The sequence below is a fragment of the Epinephelus moara genome, chromosome 12 (assembly GCF_006386435.1).
Source record: "Epinephelus moara isolate mb chromosome 12, YSFRI_EMoa_1.0, whole genome shotgun sequence".
NCBI classification, from domain to species: domain Eukaryota; kingdom Metazoa; phylum Chordata; class Actinopteri; order Perciformes; family Serranidae; genus Epinephelus; species Epinephelus moara.
The window spans coordinates 21,357,128-21,378,616 of record NC_065517.1 but is presented as its reverse complement, the minus strand read 5'-3'; the positions used below and the strand labels follow the sequence as shown (position 1 = coordinate 21,378,616).

Below are 21,489 nucleotides of genomic sequence, written 5' to 3'. Positions count from 1 at the left end.
TGAACATGAGCTTCTCTCTCAAAACCAGAAACCAGAGAAGTGAGTCTTCCCAGACAGCTCTTTCTGACAGGGACTGGAATGGAAAGTGAAATTGAATCTATGCGCCCTTCAAATCCAGACTCCATTGACAAAAACAGTAATTTTACCTCATTGAACACTGAACATGAGAGCTGCTGGTCTACCACTGCCTTGATCAGTTTGTTTGTGTTTTTGTGTGACTTTGGTGAATCTTAACTAACCCTTTACAACGCCAAAGTCACAAACTAACTGAACTGTAGACCAGCAGCTCTCAAGTTCAGTGAGGTAAAATTACTGTTTTTGTCAATGGAGTCTGGCTTTGAAGAGTGGATAGATAAGCTTTATTTTCAGTTTAGTTCCCCGCTGGAAAGGGCTGTCTGTTTGGGAAGTACTGAGCGTACAACTATATAAATAGGACTTTTTGAACTGATGTTTTAATATATTTTTGTGGTGGTTAAACACAGTTGCCTACGACTTCAATTAATCAAAAAAATTTTTTGGATTCTTCTGTGTCTGCGCAGGCACATGAAAAAAACAAAGTTTAACTTACAAATTAAGTGTAACACAGGGTTAGTAGCTGATACACAGATGGTCATTTGAGGGGTGAAGTGTTCCTTTAACGTGTTCATTTTAAGCTCCAACTTCATCATCTTCAAAAGCAACAAAACTGACCCACATACACACAGGCAGGTTAGACTTTAAGACAAATTGCTGAGCCTTTCTTTCCACCATGCTTCGACGCCAGGGCAACCAGGCTGGCAACGTCAGATTGTTCATGGCGTCAAAGGGGGACTGGTATTCACATGGGCTGGCCAGGTCAGGTGCCCCATTCAGCTGCACAAGCAATACACACGCATATATCACTTAGATAAATATATATTTTTAAACGAAGCCTGTCATCTTGGAGGAAACAGGTTAGAGCTACTGTACCTGAATGTGTAGACCAATTCTGAGCATGTTCCTGAACTGCCCTGGTTTTGATCTTTAAGGCTACACTCTCTGTGGAGCAGTTCCATACTTTATACTAGCAATGACATCACAAATTCAAGTTTTAGCACTCCAATTTTTGGATTTGGGAGGGAGTTGTTCATGTTTACTCATATTTTGGACTGTCTTAGATCATAGGAACAAAATGTATGAATTTTGAAAATGAGCGTAGATCCCCTTTAAAATTGTGTCAAATATTTTGTCCATATTGGTACATGACATATATGGGGAAGCAAAAATATTATTAAAAAAAACCTTACTGTACTACTGAATTAAAAATGAGAGATTAAGAGACAAAAAAGATTTAAGCTAACGTCACTGTTCTAGATTTCTTGCTAACAACTGTTGACAAGCAGTAGCTAGCATATCCTCATTTGACCCAAGGAATCCGGTCATTGGCGGTCCCACCGCAAATTCCGGGAGATAAACCAAAAAGTTGTTACCTGTTGCTACCTGTTGTTACCTGTGATTCAGCAGTGAGTGGCATCATCAAAGGTAATTTCTAATCCCACAGGTGTCTACTGTGTGTCAGGGAGGATTAAACATTTGCCAGGGGCGAAACGCACGTTTAAATCAAACATTCCCGCCGGCGATGCCATCCCAGGCTGCTCTTCTCAATTTAGACGTTTGGTTCGCCCTGGGAAAAACGACATTTTATCAATAACGGTTAACAGCTGAAATCTGTGAGAACACTTGAATACTTATAAATGTAAAAATGAAAGTTTTCAGTGGTAATGTTATGTGACAGAATGACGAATTAACGCAAAGAGTCGTCATTTAACAAACTGAATTCCAGGATACAGAAAACAAACGCCCTCTTCATAGCGTCGACTCGCGCTGCATTCTGGTAAATGAAGTCAGTATGCCATCAGGCAGGAGACTGAGCCAGACTCTTTACGTGATGTGTAGCTAGCTGGTCGGACAACATTCCTCAATCCACACTGGATATGTGTGAAAGATTTGATGGCATGTAACGTCAACGGGATTATCGACTTCCTCGACTCTCGGACGGACACAAACCAGAGCAACGATGGCCGGCGGTGAGTTTAACCAGTTATTACAAGCTAGCATGGAAGGCTAATGTTAGCCGTTAGATGACCAACAGTAACGGTAACAGCAAAATAAACTGGGGTAAATTAATTAAAGAGCTGTTAGCCAGTAGTTGTGTGTCAGTTATAGTTTCGTTATCATTAAACGAAGTGCTAACACTTGTTGTCAATGTTACATAACTGTATAGAAATGACCGTTAGCTAACGTTACATGAAGTTAGCACTGTCACTACATTTCCATCCTGTCTCTACCCAGAAAATGTGAGCGTGGTTTTCAAGCTGTACTGCCTGACGGTGATGACACTGGTGGCGGCTACATACACAGTGGCACTGCGATACACCAGGACCATCTCATCAGGCGACCTGTACTTCTCCACAACTGCAGTGTGTATCACTGAGGTCATTAAGTTAATACTGAGTCTGGGGATGCTGACAAAGTAAGTGTCACCATTGCACTTGAATAAATATGATAACTACAGAAGAAAAGTTTTTTATTTCCTTGTAAGTGAAAAAATGACCAAGCAAGTGGATTCACAGAATGATAAATAAGATCTCTCTCAAGAACATCACAGCATAGAGACATAAAGACTTAATCACAGGGGAGAATGTAGTAAAAACACAGCAGTGCATGTGTATTTCTATAGTTGTTCACAAAGACTTGACTTCAGTGCAGGAATCCTATTGTGTAAAAAATATGTGTATAACCGGTATAGTTCCTTCTTTAATCTCTTGAAAGACACGTTTGCTCGCACATAGACAAACTGTACAAGCAATCTTTATTTGTACAGCACCTTATTATACATACACATTTATTTGTTCACATTTTAATGGTTAGTGCACTTGTGACTGAAGCTAATGGTAAGACTGTAAAAAAATATATACCTACAGTTAAGTAATTGTTGTCTACCGCAAGTGGAAAAATTTTGGATAAATATGCTTTAACAAGAGTGGAATAAAATTAAAATTCCAATGGAAAATACTACAAGTAAAAAATAAGTAAAGTAGATCTAAAAAAGGCAACAAAATACAAGGAAAAACTCAACAGATAGCTGTAAATATTTGAATCAAAAGCCAGGCTAAAGAGGTAAATTTTAAGCGCATGTTCTTCAGCTATTCTTAGATATTCGGAAACACTTGCAGCATGAATTTGACCAACAAAAAACTAGGGTCAGAGATCCTGAGCTACCTTACTGATCAGACACACCACATGTAGATTATTGAAGGAAATTCAAGACATATAAGAACTTCCATTAAGTGGAATAAATTGAATCATCTGAAGTGTTTAAATTCCTTCCTCATCGCCCTGTTTTTCCACTCTTCTCCCAGAGAAACAGGAAGCCCCGTCAGACTGAAGAAGGCCATAGTGGAACATATATTCTGCAGCCCAAAAGAACTGCTGAAGCTGAGCGTGCCATCGCTAGTGTACGCGATTCAGAATAACATGGCCTTTCTTGCTTTGAGTAACCTCGATGCAGCAGTTTATCAGGTAGGAACAGAATAATCCTGTTGAATCATGTTGAAATGAATGTACAGTGTGAATGGTCAATACAGTGGCTGGGTGTGGATGGTTGGTAAACCTGTTGTGTCTGTGCTGCACCCACTGACTTCACATTTTAAAGAGATACAACAGTTGCATCGGCGATGCAAATAAATACAAGAGCTGCACCTCAGAAATATATTCAGTATCAGATAAACCGCTGATTGTTTTCTTGATTCATCATTTAGTCTGTAAAATGTCAGAAAATATCCATCCATCATAATAAAAAACAGAAAAAGCATAAAATATCCTCACATTGGAGAAGCTGTGATCAGCAGATGTTTCGGTTTGTACCCAAAAAATGACGAGTTGATGATCAAACTAGCTGCTGATTTATTTTCTGTCGATCGACTAATCATTGCAGCTCTAATAAACACAATAAACACAGCTCTATTAAACGACTTTTTACTATTAATTTTATTGCAAAGCTGAAATAGTTTAGAGAATAATATCCAATGTCATGATCCACTATGTGATTGTCCTCACCAAATTATTTCATGTTGATAGCTGCACAAATATTGGATACATTATCATTAAATACATAATTATAGAGATTAAAATCGTGCTTATGATTATGTCATTTTGTAATGTGAGCGAAGTAAACTATGTCATTAGAGTTTAATTGCTACTCTTTGTTCGCATCGATGAGGGAGGGTACACACTGGACAGAGTGTGGCTTGGTTAGCAGTTAGCAGCCTGTTTAACACAATACAAGCATTTTCATTATTGGCTAACCTGGTAATTATTTAATTTATTAACCAACAGTCCAAAACGTAAGATATTTCAATTAAAACGTAGAAGACTGTTGAAAGCTGGAAAGAGCTGTTACATAACTAACAATTTAAGACGTAATTCACCACTTTAAAGATGGTCTTTTCCTGAAACTAGGCTGTCTATGCAGTAGAAAGACGCCAATACTTTTGAAATTGGCGCTATATGAACAGAGAAAAAGGGCTGTGGCATTTGCTTTTGCTCAAGAGGTAGAAAACCTACAACTACCAGAATGCACTGCCAATAAATGGGACCAATAATACTCCCATTGGTGGGTGACATATTTGCTTACCAAAAACAATATGGCAGCTGGCTGGTAACAAACAATCTTGTTAGATGGTAAGCTAAGTTATGAGTTAGAAAACAACTGAGGTAAGAAATAGGCAACCTAGTAATAATTTTTTGGTTCATATTTGTCCAGCACTGTTAGTTTTACCATTTTTATCTGTGTTTTCGCCCACTTCCTGTTCACAAATTCTCGTATCACAGCCAAACAGTGCACTAAAATGTGTTTCTGAAAACATTTTAGGTGAGAAATAGGTGATACAGTAACAGAATCGTGGTTTATATTTGATCAGCACTGCCTAGTTTAACGTTTTATGTTAATTTGTGAGACAAAGGGGCGTTTCTCTCTCTCTCGATCTGCTTTTATACTCTTTGTGTTTGTGGTGGCAGGGATACAAAAGCCCCAAAGCCAGCAAAAATTAAATTTGAGCTGAGAGAGGAGCAGGGAAATCTAGGCACTGGTAAGATGGGGGGAAGTTTACCACAGTTAGTTTACACTTACATAACCACACTAACTGTTTTAGCATGGTAAGACACGTTGTGGCACAAACACTGAAACCTGCAGCTCACCCTGGCCTCTGTTAATGTGATCTATACTGTTGAACTCTACCCTAAAAACAGGTTTCCATAAATATCTTTGGTATGTGTGGAATTCTCAGTCCACCCTCCCTCTATTATGAGGTCAAAAAAAGAAATCAATAGATTTTAGATCCTAACGTGTGTTTTCCCGTGCAGGTCACCTATCAGCTGAAGATCCCGTGCACGGCCTTGTGTACAGTCCTCATGCTGAACCGCTCTCTCAGCCAGCTGCAGTGGTTCTCCGTTTTCATGCTCTGCGGGGGCGTAACGCTTGTCCAATGGAAGCCTGCAGAGGCGACTAAAGTACAGGTGGGTGTGGCATAACCAAAAAAATTTAAATGTCCTAACCCTCCTTCTGACTCTGTGAATGATATGCGCAGTGACTCATTCTGTCATGGGTTTAGCTTTTTATTACCTGTATCTCCCTGAGCTGTGTGTGGTGTTTACTGTCTGTCTGGTGGCTCATGGCATCTCTTTGTTTTGTTTTTGTTTTTGTTTTTTCAGGTTGAGCAGAATCCTTTTGTTGGGTTCATGGCCATCGCTATTGCTGTCCTTTGCTCTGGATTTGCAGGTAAAAGTATTCTGTGTAAATGAATATCCAAATAATAAGCCATGGGTCTCAAAATCTGTCAAGAACACAATTGTTGAGTGAAATATAATTTCTAATAAAGGGGATCTGGCCCAGTACAGGGAACTACAGACAGGTTAAAAAAAAAGTCAGACTTGCTAAGTGCAGCCATGAGGGTGGTTGAAAAAAATGCTCAAGCACCGGACATTCACAGATACAGTCCTAATACTGCCCTATTCCCCTCAATGGCAAGTATTCCTTTGAATTTTCAAATGAGCTGAGTACTTTTTATAATCGTTTTAATGTCCATAATTTTAATGAAGAGCTGTCAGTCTATCAAAATGCTGCTCCTGCTCTTAAGGAGAACTGCATTTAGATAAGGGCAAAGTCCTGAAACTCTTCAGGAGTGAAAAAGAAAGGAAAAGTCCTGACCCTGATGACATTTCAGGCTGTATTCTTAAAAAATTGTGCTGTTTTCTGGCTCAGGTATGAGGTTCCTTGTCTCTTAAGGACAAGGAACCTCATACCTGAGCCAGAAAACAACCCTCCAAAGTTATTTAATGACTACGGGCCTGTAGCATTCACCATCGTGGTCATGAAGACGCTGGAGAAGATGGTGAAAGATGTGCTTTTGAACACGGCAGGCAAGTTTGGACCTGCTCCAATTTGCCAGGCAGGGGTGTTGAGGATGTGATTGGTACATTACTTAACATGATTTCATCACATGTTGAGGGTGCAAAAACGTTGTGAGTTCCTTTTTGTGAGGTTGATTTCTCTGATTTCAATTGTATCCAGCCACATATTCTAGCAGAAAGACTAGAGAGCACTCTCCACGCTGTTCGTGGTATGATGTGCTGGCTGACAGACTTTTTAACTGAGAGGTCACAACGTGTGAGAGTTAATGATGCCTTACTCAGTGCTGTCACATCAGGGCTGTGTCCTCTCAGCACTTTTGTTTGTGTTGTACACAAAGCGTGCCAGAGTCAACATGCGAGGCGTCACATCATTAACTCACCACTGATAGTGCCACTCCTCAGCAAAGATGACCCTGATCATGGCACAGTAGTGACCAAATTCACTAACTGGTGCAAATCTTCCTTCCTAGACATGAAAGAATCTAAAACCAAGATGATGGCAACAGACTTTAGACTGTCTTATCAATAATCAGCCTGTTGAGGTTGTGAAGCAGTAAAAGTATCTTGGCACCAGTTTGGAAAACAAGCTGACCTTTGAGCATCAGGTGGATGCTGTCTGCAAAAAAGCTCATCAACGCATGTATTCCTACCCCAAACTCTGATGTTTAATGTTGACTGCACTTTTATTAAGATATTTTATTCCTGTTTAATTGAATCACTTCTTACTTTTTCTTGTATCTGCTGGTGTGGCGCACTTAACTTAAAGCACAGAAACAAGTTGCTGGGCATTGTAAAGGTTTGCAGCAAAAATTGCAGGCGTATTCATTTTATTTTTGTATTTAACGTATGTTTTTTATGTGTCGTGTGAAAATGGGTGTATGACACTGCTGACTGTACACCAGCTGTCTCTTATGGATAGTAAAAATATCCTGCATCCTGAATCCTGGTGGTGGTTTCACCTTTTTCCCAATATTGATTTTGCTGCCATGCATAATGCAAATACTTGAGCCACTAGACAAACACAAACCAATTAAACGCATAATGTGCACTCAGACGTTAAACTGATACCAGCTGATGTCTTTGCTCATCATGCGTTGCTTTAAGTGAATTATTGCGGTAATTGAGTCAGATCTGTCATCTTCTTTTTGACATTATTGAGATACTCATTGCAAATTATTTGTATTTACTTGACCTAACAGTTTTGTGTCTCCTTTCTGATTAAGGTGTGTACTTTGAGAAGGTGCTGAAGAGCTCAGACACGTCTCTGTGGGTGAGAAACATCCAAATGTACCTGTCAGGCATTTTGGTCACACTGATTGGTGTTTTCATTAACGATGGTGAGAAGGTCCTGGAGAAAGGCTTCTTCTTCGGTTATACACCCTGGGTGTGCTTTGTAATATGTAAGTACGACTAAACCTGATGAAGTTTTCTGTTCGGTGTCACTTTCCTTCACAGTATTTTAGCTGACACTGCTCTCTCTGATTTCAGTCTTGGCCAGTGTGGGCGGTCTGTACACTTCCGTGGTGGTGAAGTACACAGACAACATCATGAAGGGCTTCTCTGCTGCAGCCGCCATCGTTCTCTCAACTGTGGCATCTGTTCTCTTGTTTGGACTACAGATAAGTAAGTTTCTCAAAACCAAACTGTGGCACATCCCAAAAATACTCAATCAGATTGGGATTTGGAGGCCGACGCTTTGAGGTCTTTGTCATGTTCCTTGGGTCATTCCTGAACAGTTAATAGTCGACCAGAAAGGTCTTTAGTCGGCGAGATTCCATTGGTCGCTTAGTCGCAGAAAGAACAAAAGAAAACGTGAAACTCTATTAGGAGCTGCGCTTGTCAAAATAAATCAAAACCTTTATGACTGGACCATGTGGGAATTTAATTTGAAAGACAGACACAGGAAGTGGCCACACTCAGCAGTCAGACAAGAGTCAGGTTAATTTCCAGGGCTGGTACCTGCGGTTATTCCACAGGCTAGTTAATAACATGTTGGGCAGGAAATCCAAAGTGTGGGATCATTTTGAGAAGGTGAAGGACGAACCCAAGGTGATATGTAAACTCATCTTCATTGGTTGACTACAAACATGACGTATCATCTGAAACATGGAAGTAGCTACATGCCCATTAGCCACTTAGCACAATCATTACTGCTTTGCTGACAGCGTCATTAACAGGCGGCTCGCTCAGTGTGTGACGTGCACTTGTAGATAAAATATAGGCCTATATTAATGAAGGTTCATTAGTACGGTTTTGTATTTCTCTGTAATGTAGCACAGTGTTAACAATGTTACTGATACTATTCTTTCTCACACCTTCAACTCAAACCATTGTGTTGCCCCGCCCATAATATATCATTTAATAATTAAATTGATATTGTAAACATGCGGTGGACTAGTTGACTAATGGCCCTAAATGACGACTACTGGTCGACTAGGAAAAATCTTAATCAGGGGCAGCCCTAGGCACGTCAAATGGCATTCACATGAATGCCAGGATCCAAGGTTTCCCAGCTGATGATTGCTTTTTCAAAATTGTTTCAATTCCACAAATGTCTTTTTTAAATCACAGAAATGTCTAATTTTACTGTTCTTACCTTCTTGTGCAGCGATCTCGTTTGCCTCCGGAGCCTTCCTGGTGTGCATTTCCATCTACCTGTACGGACTTCCTAAGCAAGACACATTAAAACTGGCCCGGCAAGACACAGACAAGGAGTCCAAACAGAGACTGATCACTGTGTGAGCCACTGACCTGCAGCAGAGGAGCCTCTGTTGCCAGTGGACCAGGTCTGTGTTGGGAGAGGTGGGGGGGTGGTTCACCTTTTCTAGGGGCCTAAAAGAGCTCCTGCACTTAGGGGATTTGGGGTCCACACTTACTATTTTCCAAATGGACACTCAGTGGAGTTCTTTATGTGTTTAGTTCATCACATAGACAACTTTTGGTCCACTTACATGTAAATTCAAGCAATGTTTCAGTTGAAGTGAAGAAAAAAAACGACACATCGGACCTTTAACTGGTCTTTATAACTGGCTGCTTTTAAAGTTTGTAAATTATCTGAAGCAATCAGTGAAGTCTTGTAATTCATCTTCAGCCATGCTGGAGCAATAAGCAGTGACAGGACTTTGTTGCTCTTTTTGATGCCTCCATATATCTGTTCTAGGGGGTGTAAAAATATCACAACTTCTTATCATGTAGTTATTTTTTTCTAATCCATAATTAGTCTGTTTTACACTGTGCAATGTTAGTGTCTTAAAAGAATATTTTACTCTCAAAATGACCATTTGTATATCAATTACTCACCACGTGTTACATTGAATTCATGAAGAAAATGCCTTCTCAGTGAACAGAGAATCCAAAAGAGTCTAATCTTATTTATGAATTGAAGTCACTGGGGACCGCGTTTAACAACAGCAAAACTTAAAACGTCTGTTACAAACTCTCACACAACTCCTGCAGTATAATCCAAGTCTCATTCATCCAGTCATATGCTCAGTACTTCCCAAAGACATGCATTTTTGTGAAACACGTGAAAATATAAAACGCTTATGTCTACGAGTAGTAATGCTTTAGCGAAAATGCCAGTGTTTGGGAAGAACTGAGCTTGTAAACGGATGTTTTGATACATTTTTGCTGCTGTTAAATGCACTTTTACTTCAACTGATGAAGAATGTTCACCTTATTTGGATTCTTCGTTCACCCTGGAGGCATGCAGGAGAAACTGTTTTTTTTTTTTCATGAGTTTAGGTAACGAGGTGAGAGTTTGATATACAAATGGTCATTTTGCGAGTTAAGTAGTCCTTTAAGTCCATATCACATAGTGGTGATTCTGAATGTGCCCAACCCACGGGAAAACATACTTGAAAGGATGATGATGACTGACTGCATGTGTGATTATGTTTATAATATCTCTGCAGTGTCTTGTGTCTTTTGTATCACATCTGGGACGCATTCTGTTTTGAAAGTCATTCATTAAAACTGAATTTAAATACGGTAAAAGCGATGGCTACTATTTCTGCTCAGAATGTACGCAGTCTTTCGCAATGTACTTTCAATTGATTGTTTACTTAACTCCTCCCCCAAGTAGTGAATTTTCAATCTTAGCATAGCAACCGTAACGAGGCACGGCAGGCCTGTCAAGCTTTGGATTCCTCCACATGCTGAAGCACTGTGCATGGGGCTTAAGTAAAAGCATAGACTGTAAAAGTAGTGGATGTAGCTACCGTGACATCACCCACTGGTTTGAGAACTCTGTTTTGAAGCCTCGAGTTCGGCATTAAAGCTGTCGCCATTTTAACGTGGGGGTTTATGGGGACTGACTCACTTCTGGAGCCAGCCTCAAGTGGCCGTTAAAAGAACTGCAGTTTTTCTGGACGGTGTTTGCTTCATTTGTCAGCTTGAATAATAGTTTTAATTGACATTAAAAGAATTTAGAGTGAACTGAGAGACCAACGTGCCTACTTAAGGGACAGGAAGTGTAAATCATTTCATACTATTGGCGTAGCTTGTAACGTGGTCTCTTGTTATAAAGCATCTTTGCCAAAACCTATACTAATACAACTTGCAGTAGATCATATCCTTATAAAGGATATAGCATTCAGCTGTTTAGGTGTTGATTCAACTTTATGGTCATTTTAGGAGGCTGCAGTTTGTGGTGCTGTTGAATTTTATCACATTGCACTGACAGGTGTTTGTATTGTTTTGTCTGCCCTATCTAACAAAGGTATGGGAGACTAAAAACAGACACACCTCTGTTTTTTAGCATTTGTCCATGAGCTTGGAAAAATCAACATTTATTGTTCCCATTGTCAAGAACAGGTCAGATACTCCAGGTGTGTATCTGTCTGACTTGGAGGTAAAAGTCAGCTGGACCAGTTCTACCAGTCCAACCATGATGATATGCCTGGCATTATCAGTTTTCTAGTCACATTTAGGTCAGCCATGCATCTGCTGTTACTATAATAGGAGCTGAGTGACATAACTCAACTCTGGTTTGACATTTCAACAGTAGTCAGTGTAAAAAAACAAGTGAGTGGAAAATACCTGAAACAGTAGTAAGAAAAGCAAATGGCTCTGTGAGGTAAGATGATTTTATTTTGAAAATAAAAGGCTTTTTATTTACAGTGCAAATCAGCTTTAGCAGTATGGTACCTACAGCAGTAAACATAACACTGATAAAGTAAGAAACTCTGTAGAGTTTTACATTTTATCAACTGGTGTGATGCCCAGGATCCTCATCCCGTTGGCGAGGACTGAGCAGGCCCCGCTGAACAGACGTAACCGTGCCTGTTGAAATTTAGCAGACAAGGTAACGCTTAATTTAAATATATACATATTTAATTTTTTCCAATTAAGAGCATTTTCATTTGTTTTAAAGTTCATTTACAGCTGACTTATTAAAAGTTTTATACAGACAACAGGATCTACAAGACTAACAATTTTACTAACATTATTAGCTTAAACTGTAAATATAACTGTTGCCAGCAAATTTATTCAGCTGCAGCTAATTAATGTTCACTATCTTTCAGATTGGTCCAGTATTGAGCGGGAGCGTTGCAGCTGTGAAACAGGCTGCCATGTAACTACTTTATCAATTTACGTCCACTTAAAGTGTTCGTTTTTGCCACTGACAGGCTCAGATTGTTATTTTATGTGTCAATAACAATATGAAAAGGATCCCTACGGAGATAGAACTTTTTGAAAGAGAAAAATTATTTTTTGTTTAACCAGAAACAGCCTTGAAATAACTATCAGCAAAGCCACCAGACTCCATTTAAATAAACAGCAATTTTATCATTGTAAAACACAGTTAAATCACAGAAAGTCATGAGTCATAAGAAACAAAATAAAACTCACAAAACCATCTTGGTTCATCTTTCCACTGTCTAAGCAGTTACTGACTCTTGTTTGGTTGAAATAAAATCTTAATTCACTCAGTTAAATGTGAAAATATGCTGACTCTATACACACCAAAATTGCTGTTTATTTAAATGGAGTCTGGTGGGTTGGGCGATGGCAACTTTGTGGCTGTGCTGGTTCAACAAAAAGGATCTTACTCTTTTAATAAAAAGGTCTATCTCTGTAAGGATCCTTTCCATAATGTTGTCAGACACTAATAATAACAATCTGAGCCCGTCTGTGGCAAAAACAAGCACTTTTAATGGACGTAAACTGACAGTGCACAAATGCCCCGAGTGGTTACATTGCAGCATGTTTCGCGGCTGAGAAGCTGTAGTGCTCTCCCTCAATACCGGACTAATTTCAAAAATTGTTGTTGTCACTTAGAAACAAATTATTGGAAAATAGAGTCCAGGTTAAAAAATACTGAAGTAACCCTTTAAGCAAGAGAAGGCATACATTCAGAGAACTAGCGGCAACAACTGCTGCGTTGCCTGATGTCGCCGTGTCTAAGCCAAAAAGTTGCAAAGGAACACACTGCAAAGACTACAGCCGACAGCCAACCAGTACGTACATTCTGCACCTGCATGAGAGGAAATAACTCTCCACACCAGCAGACAGCAGTTGCCTGTAATCGTCATTCAAAAGGGAAACAGGAACACTGTCTTGACGCTAGTTAGCACGTTAACAACACAATCCAATGTTAAAAGTTAAAAGCACTGTAACCTCGTGTCAGTCAACAGTATCACAGACCATCAGGAAACATTTCTGTTCAAGAGCTCAATGACTAAAGACAAATAGTCTTACGTAACAAGTTTGTTTTGGTCTCACTCCCTCTTGACTTTAGCTTTTTGTTTACTTTCCTCATTTCCGTTTCTCTTGTGTGCTGAGCTGAACTGCCAATCAAAGTGATTTTATTCACCAACAAGCTCTGCCGTCACTGACGCTGATTCAACATGCTCAATTAGCCAATAAAAAGCTAATGGGTGCCTATGAAGGGCAACAGTGCAGGATACACCGCACCAACTAGGGCGATGGCGCTCACTGACGGCCCAACATTGACCAGCAACTGACCGTCAGCTTGGTGTGTCAGGGCCATTAAATAGATAATTGCAGTGTAAATGACATTAGTGAGTCAGTTTACCTGTTTGATGGCTCTGTTAAAATGTGTTGATGTAATACAATACAAACAGTGTTTCGAGACTTATTTATTGTAATTACTCTAATGTATTAAAGGTGATAAGGATTTACTGATTGCTTGCATGATGTTACATGGTGGCACATTTAAGAGTAAAAAACAAGGATATGTACGTAAGTGATTGATACATGATTTTCTTCCTACCTGTGCAACATCCCGAGGGCTTCCTTTCACTGGCAGCTCTCTGTGAGCTAAAGCAACCAGGTGGCTGGAAGAGATTGGAGAGGAGTAGCATTAATACACTTGAGTACACCGTTTAATTAAATATCAAATACTATTACACTGGCTGTAAAAAAACACTGAGCAACCAAAGTTCCCCGCACGGCAACCACCCTCCTCTGGACTAACATCCTGTTCCTACCACAGCTTCAATAAAAAGTTGACGAGGTGTTTGGGCTGCAGATCCTGGGCCGACTGGTACAGCACCTCGTCATAACTACAAAGAGCACATAAAGACTTTTTAATTGGAGCAAATATTGACACAACACTGGCACATTGTGAGAACCTGCAGAAGATTTACAGGATGCCACTGTTTAAGTAGTCGTTTGCTTACCGAAGGAGGTGCTGCAGGATGCTGATACTCGTCTGCTCCAGTAGAAGGGATGGATCAGATATAGATGCCTCTATACTTTCATTACTCCGCATTAAACTGCAGTAACAACACCACAGTAAAAAATGTGAGCAACTTTATTCAGTTCTCCTGTTCTCTAGGTATATTTGGAGAGTATTTGTATCTACACAGACTTGTATTAACACAGACTAATGCCCAAGAGTGACTGTAAATGATAAGCTAATTAACTATTGTGTGTATTTTATTCCAAACAAACACTAAACCAACATAACAGGAGACCTAGGAAGTGAAATCAGCTTGTAAAGGGTGTTTCCAAATGAAATCTTGGTTCTCAGCAGCATATGATTGAGCAGTGATGGATGTACTGTACTTAAATATGTAACTGAGGTATGTTAACTTCTGTATTATGCCACTTAATACTTTAAGTGCATCACTTTTCAGAGGCAAATATTGTACTGTTTACCCCACCACATTATTACATTACATTAGTCAAGGAGCTAATTTGACACACATTAGCCTTGTTTCCACCAAGCAGTCCGGTTCAGTTCAGTTCGGTGCACATGAACGGTTACTTTTTTGTTTCCATTGTTAAAAGTTGTGAATGGTACCAATAAAACTGGCAACATTTTTGACACCCTACTAAAAGGTGGAGCTGTGAACACTGCAGTCTGTCGACTGGTCATTAGAGAACTGTAAACCTTGCTCAGGGGACACTCGTGGCAGGTTTTGAGGCTCATGTAACCACTGTTCATACAGTGGCAAAATGGTACATACATTAGTAAACTATAATTATAAAATCAAAGGATGATTTAGTTCATCTTGCTGTTCAAAGGCTACTGACGGCAGCTACCGCCAACTTTTAAGATGCAATGTTTACTTGGGCATTACACAGTGCATGAATTGATGACGTCAATCAGTCAACACACCTTAAATGTCAATATGACAACTGACTAATTTGTTTTTACTGTATCTCTAGGATAACGTATGCTTAAGTGATGATTTGATCTTAAAGCTTTTTAAAAAAGTCAATGAATTTCAACCAGATTACGTGAACTGTAAAATCTATTTCCTCACTTGGAGAAAAAAACGTGGCGGAGCATCGTTCTAGTGCGCTCCGGCAGCACTACACCCCTGCTCTTGCTGGACAAGGACTCAATGCACAAACCCGCTATTTTTTAAAATCCCATCAAGAGAAACTCTCCCTTTTTTGCTCTGAAAATGTCAGTGCACAGCCTCGTTGTGTGAACAAAACAAGGTACAGACTTCCCTCTGGGTCACTGGTGAAGAGGACATACAGTGAGAGCTGGACAGAGCAGTGAGTGACAACAACCCCGCCCACATTCAGCGTATTGTCTGCTGTGGAAATGCTCCAAGGATTTAGGTTCTCAGTACATGTTCATACAGATTCTGTGTGTTTCTAAAGCTACTGTACCTAAAGTTTTTGGTGAAAACATGGCTATTAGGTTATAGAACCCCATTTAATCGATTTTGCTTCTGGGACCTGTTATGACTCTTACTCACATTGGGGTCATTTATATAGTGAAAATAAACTATTCACCATTTTCTGGGGACCACCAGCTACTCCCTTAAGGTCCAAGACCCCTGGTTGAGAACCATTGAGAACCACCCAGCAGCATATTAAAGTATAGGTTCACATTTTATCAAGTCTGTCTCAAAACAAAAAATGAGGCACCCACATGAGCACTGATACAGGTTTTACTGGCTGTAATTATTCCTCCTGTCCTCCACCTCAACCGGTTATTATAATAAAATGCAGCTTATATGTTAATGCATCATTATTAATAATGCAGCAATCCAATATACAAATTAATAAGAAGGTAAATAAAGAGAGGTTCCCCTCTTAAAGGGTTAATTAGTCGTTTTGCTTTTACACATTATGCTGATAACACTTATTCATGTTTCCCTGAGTACAATTTTGAATGCAGGATTCTCACCACCCATATTGAGGGCTGCTGCAATAAGTTTTATATTTTAATAATTAATGCCATGTGCCCGCTGATTAATGCATAAAACTAGGTATAACTCAGAATTTAAAGCTCACCAACATTATCTCCAAAAAACTGTAGAATAATTGATTAGGTGATCAAATAAACTACAATATAAATTTAATTTATGAACACCAAATTTGAGGATGAGCTTTTTCTGCTTTAAGTCATTATAAACTAACCAACTTGGACGGACAAAACAAGACATTTGACAGGGTCACTTTTGACTCTGGGAAATTATTGTGGACATATTTATGGCTATTATATTCTACTTAAAAACTATGGACTAGTCGATTATTAATAACAGTTATTTGTTGCTACTGTGATGGAATTATACCACAAATATCCACATAACTAAATCACCCAAATGGCAGAGTGACTACAGAATTACAAGAATTCTTGAAACAGTTTTGTTATTTTTAGTGGCTGATGAATACACACCTGCAGAGTCGAGCGTGTGTGTACTGCAGGAACACTCCCGTCTCTCCCTGCGCCTGCAGCATCCTGTCCCAGTCAAATGTGTAGTCTGACTGCAGCAGACCTTTGAAGTCCTGAAACAAAGCCAACAGAAAACATGAAATGAAAACTCAAATCTCTCTTGTCAAACCCTGCAGACACATCAGGAAATGAAACAGGTAGCAGTTGGATATTTGAATACTAGACTGTAGAGGTAAAAATGAAAACTGTAACAGTTCACCTGGACTATAAGTGCACTGATTCCCACTTTCTCTGCAGTGTCCTCTGGGTCGTCCATTTCTTTTGTAGCTGTGGAAAGAGTGAGTTCCCAGATACAGGTTCAGTATTCCCACGCAGATCAGTTTCCTTACCATCATACATATTTGCCATTTTAAAGAGATTGAGAATACTGGTGACAACAGCTTGTTTTGCATTAACACATTTGCTTGCCTTACTAAGACAACTGCATTAGTTTGGTCTTATCAATAATAAATATCTAATGTGCCAGTATCAAAATGATCCTGATATAATTACACTGCAGCAGAGACATCTGGGAGCATCTCCACTGAGTTGGAGGTGCTGAGTATGTCCCAGTTCCATACTACATACTAACTGAATACAGTATGTATATATGTCTATATACTTACCTTTGTACTGGACTGTTTTTGCAGTTAGTATACAAGAAATCAAAATAAGGTGTGCTCCCAATTACATACTTTTTTTTTTTTTAAACTTTCAGTACGTACTGCATCTGCCTTTACAAAGTATGTACTGTTGCATTCAGTATACACACAACCAGCATGTGCCACTTAGTCATAATATTGCACCCTAAATTTGACCCTCTGGCTCATAAATTTGTTACCTTGGAGATAAAACAAAACGCCATTTGCTGAGCTCGCCAGAGACACAGGTCACACTGGAGAGCTCTGCTATTACTTTGCAATGTGTGCAGTTTAATTTTTAACACATTTTCATGGACGAAATTTCTCAAATTTCAACTTTTCCATGACTTTCCAAGGACCCATCATAAAATTTCCTTGACTATGCCCAACATATAACACAAACAGAACTGTTGAGCATACTTAACTCCAACTGTTAATTGCTGTATGAAAATTAAACAGCAACTTTTTCGAATATCTAATAGTTAGTTAAATACATATTCACATTAAATACTTGAGACTACTAATACCTGAGACTTGAGTCAATACATTGTTCTTTAAAAAAAGAGCTGCAGCTAAGGGTTTTCCACAGAAGATTACTGTAACAATTTTTAAACAATTTTATTAGGCTACACACCATAAAATTTCAGGACTTATCCAAAACTTGCAAGAACTTTACTAATTCAATGACATTTCCAGGCCTGGAAAATGAGACTCTCAAATTCCCTGCCTTTTCCACATTTTCCATGACCTACAACTGTATGATACCGCTGCCGATTAATCTTTACAAAGAGACCGCTATATATGTTCCCAAAATGTGACTGTTGTCACCACCACCAACATTTTGTTTTAAATTCGTCCAGCTTCATTTGTGCATTGCATTGTGGGAGTACAGTGTCCATCAACAGCACACTCAAAAATCTTTTTTTTGTAAGCATAATGGCTGTTTTGGGTCTAGTTTATTTTGTACTCTCTCCATTCTCATTCTCGCTGTGAGCCAAATAAATAAGATTAATGTGAGTATTTTGTCCTCCTTTACTTGAAGACTTGAGATGTGCTACCTTTTCAATTTCTGGGAATAAGCTCACTGGATTTTGGGTGTAGCACTCCACTGAGAATCCCACTGTTGAAGTGCAACCTCTTTTTCTAAAGTCAGTTTTTGTTGTACCTTCTTCAGTGTGAATGCAGCACACAGAATGAGTGCGTAGTACAGATTTCTGACTACTAGTGGAAGAGCAGCGTCAGCGTCTTGTTGTGTGATGCAACCAGATAATCCCACTTGATGCCGTAAAGCACACACTGTGGCTGAGTAACACTGTAACATGCTGTGGAGAATGGTAAACACTGCCAGGGCCCACAGTAATGGCTTCATTATCCCAGGAGATAATTATACACTGACCGGTGGATTGAGCAATTATGTATAAACTGCACAAGAAAATTGTATCATAAGGACACATGCAAATATACTTTGGGCACAGAGTCATGTGTGCTGCTGAAAACACTGCCTGATTAAGGTGTGAGAGGCTTTACTTTTTGACTGGCTCATGTTGTGGAACATCCTGGCTCGAGCTTCGTCCAGCACGTCCTCCAGAAACACCACCTCACCGCTGCGGGTCTTCATCCCCTGCACCAGGCCGAAGGGCACATGGTGACAACTGAAAACAGCCGTGGAATACATATTGTTTAAGTCAAAGCCGTACCACATTATAAAGAAAAATGTAATTAATGTATCAAAAGAAAAGGTAGTCTTTATGCATGAATGGCTACATTTTGAGTGTAATAAATGGTCTCATTGTGTATTATTACTGATGCACTGATGGGTAAGCAGCAATTTAATGATGAAGCTGGTTGAGGTGGAGCTAATTTAAGGTTATAGTCTGTTGGTTGTTTTGATTTATATTGAGGGTCTGGTGGATGGAGCCAGTGTTTGCTTCCCATATGAATGTAGAGCCAAACAATGTTTGTTTTTTTTTTCTCTCTAAACCTAACCATGTACTATTGTCGACGTCTCACTGTTGGTAGTGGCGTTTCAGAACGTCAACAGCAGATGCAAGAGGATACCTAGAGCGTGATATATGGGAGTGAAAGACTGCTGAAAAAGACGCAATATGTGTCAGCTTGGGATGAGAACATTCTGTGTATGTAGTCTCATCTAGAAAACTGGTTATCCAGATTTCGTAGTCTTGAATGGGTTGTATCTGGGTCAGGGTGATCCAATCCAATGTTGCTTTGAAAAGCTGGCACAAAAGTAGGATGGATTAGCTGATCCTGGACAGCATCATTCTGATCCAGATACATTTTTTTAAACAACTGGGCCCGGTACATACATTTGAAATTTTGACATAGGGTATATCTAACACCAAGAATATCATTTATACAAGTTGCATGGGAATGTCTAGGGGTTTTTGGTTTTTGGGGAAAGGTTATAAGTACCATTGCAGAAGTAACAGGGATGGAATTACCAATGGACCCTGCTGTACATCTTCTAAATGAGGATTCCCATCTTTCCCTTATGGACAGAACTCGCAAAGTCTGGCTGGCAGGTTTGACTGCAGCTAAGGAGATTTTAGTCCAGCATTGGAAACCCCCTCATGATACCTCAAGTCTTCACTGGCTTCGGAGCTTTTTGGACCTTTCTTACGTGGAACTATCAACAGCAAGAGTCAATGATCCATGTCCAAACACAAGTGATATCTAATTTTAAGGATCTTCTGTCTAAATAAGGATGTTCTGTCTGTGTGGGTACTGCTCTCATGTTGGCTGGTGGAAGGGAAAGGAGTGTGGGGATGGGTGGGGGGTGGCTGGGTAAAACACTCAAATGTAATTAGCAAACAGTTTCTGTTTATGTTGCAATAAAAAAATATTAGTGGTTAAAAATAAAAACATTTTGACCTGATGAAGATTAAAGTAGGCTCGAAACATTGTCTTCATTAATATTTATACCAATTCATCACATTAAAATGAATTATATGTGTTACTGTTTTACACTAAATAGCAACTATAGCTGTCAGATAAAAGCAGTGGAGTAAAACTATAATATTTCCCTCTGAAATTTAGTGGAGAAAGGGTATAAAGTTGCATAAAATGTGCACAAAACAAATCTAAAATGTATAAAAAAAAATAGTCCAGTAAAGCACACTTCACATGAGACAACAGGAATGTCTCTAATTAAAACAGCTGTCTGTGGTGGGTGGGGTGCTGATTACGTAAAGTCTTGCCAAATCCAACTTGATCCACTCAGTGTTTTTAAATTTGGAATACAATTACAGAGACAGTGAAGTATTCCTTTCAGCGAGGCAACTTTTCCTGTTATTCCAGACGAGAACACATATTTGATTTAAATGCCACCTTAAAGATAATGTGCCTTCCTATCATCAGACATTCTTAGACATTCTTTACTACTCTTTGATCTTAAATGAACAAATACTACAGTACAAACTAACAACTAACAGCTGCCACTAAACTGGTCTTTGATATGTCTCAAGTTGTGTTCAGGTGTTTCTCTGCTCACCTGTCGGCCCAGGAGTGTCCCAGAGCGAGCAGGATGTGGAACAACTGCTGGAAGTGATTAGCTTGACTTTTATCTGTCTTAAAAAGAAGAACAGACATAGATGCAGCAGACTGATAAATAAGCAGGGATGGGGCAGAGTGAAAAGGGGAACAGAGTGATCTAAACTTGGATTAACTGGTTCTGCATTTACATAGAAACAGAACAGACAGCATCAACCAGTCTCACAGGACTCACATCATCAGAAAGTCAAATGATCTTCAGACTGTGGGTAAACAAATTTCACAGTTTGCATGTTTGTGCTTTGGCATGTTTTACATATTTAGTTATGCCTAATTTTGAATTTCATTTACAACTAATCACCTGACTTATATAAGCATGAAGCCTTCATCAGAGCATAATGGATCTCCCCATGTGGTCATTAAAGCACCAGTTAAATGTTTCATCATCTGATCATTTGCCAGTTATTTTCTCAATTGATCGATCAGTCATTTCACCCTTAAAGTGACCAGAAAATGGTGGGAAAAAAAGCACATCACAATTTTCAAAAGTCAAAGGTGACATCTGTTCAAATAAACACAAGAAGTTTGTGCTCTAGAGAAAGGATCAACACTCAGTGAAAAACCTAAGCCCTATGATAAGCTAATATGGCAAGGCTTAACTATACAAACCAATGAGCAGTGATAACTAGCATGTCTTTGGGGTCATTGGGTGGGAACCTCCTTTCACCAGTGTTTCGTCTAGTTGGTCCCACGACACCTCCAGGA

The 21,489-nt window shown here is 39.4% G+C and overlaps 2 protein-coding genes across 3 annotated transcripts in view; one reads left to right on the top strand and one right to left on the bottom strand.

Moving 5' to 3' along the window:
• Positions 1-1,853: 1,853 nt before the first annotated feature.
• On the top strand, positions 1,854-10,425 carry slc35a1 (solute carrier family 35 member A1). The gene is made up of 8 exons (XM_050058239.1): positions 1,854-2,045; positions 2,311-2,491; positions 3,381-3,540; positions 5,383-5,535; positions 5,731-5,797; positions 7,653-7,829; positions 7,918-8,052; positions 9,038-10,425. Exons 1-8 carry the CDS (start codon positions 2,036-2,038, stop codon positions 9,169-9,171), a joined length of 1,017 nt encoding a protein of 338 aa, XP_049914196.1. The 5' UTR covers positions 1,854-2,035; the 3' UTR covers positions 9,172-10,425.
• Positions 10,426-11,498: 1,073 nt separating this feature from the next.
• Positions 11,499-21,489, bottom strand: part of rars2 (arginyl-tRNA synthetase 2, mitochondrial) — an 18,896-nt gene continuing 8,905 nt past the window's right edge. The window contains exons 13-20 of one of the 2 annotated variants that reach the window (XM_050058237.1): positions 20,726-20,802; positions 18,745-18,869; positions 16,797-16,864; positions 16,541-16,650; positions 14,076-14,171; positions 13,884-13,958; positions 13,667-13,730; positions 11,499-11,712 (exon numbers count right to left, since the gene is read on the bottom strand). In XM_050058237.1, coding sequence (XP_049914194.1) covers positions 11,626-11,712; positions 13,667-13,730; positions 13,884-13,958; positions 14,076-14,171; positions 16,541-16,650; positions 16,797-16,864; positions 18,745-18,869; positions 20,726-20,802 — 702 coding nt within the window. In that variant the 3' untranslated portion in view covers positions 11,499-11,625. Of the gene's footprint in view, positions 11,713-13,666; positions 13,731-13,830; positions 13,959-14,075; positions 14,172-16,540; positions 16,651-16,796; positions 16,865-18,744; positions 18,870-20,725; positions 20,803-21,489 lie in introns of both variants that reach the window. The other variant, XR_007570798.1, reaches the window with a different exon arrangement.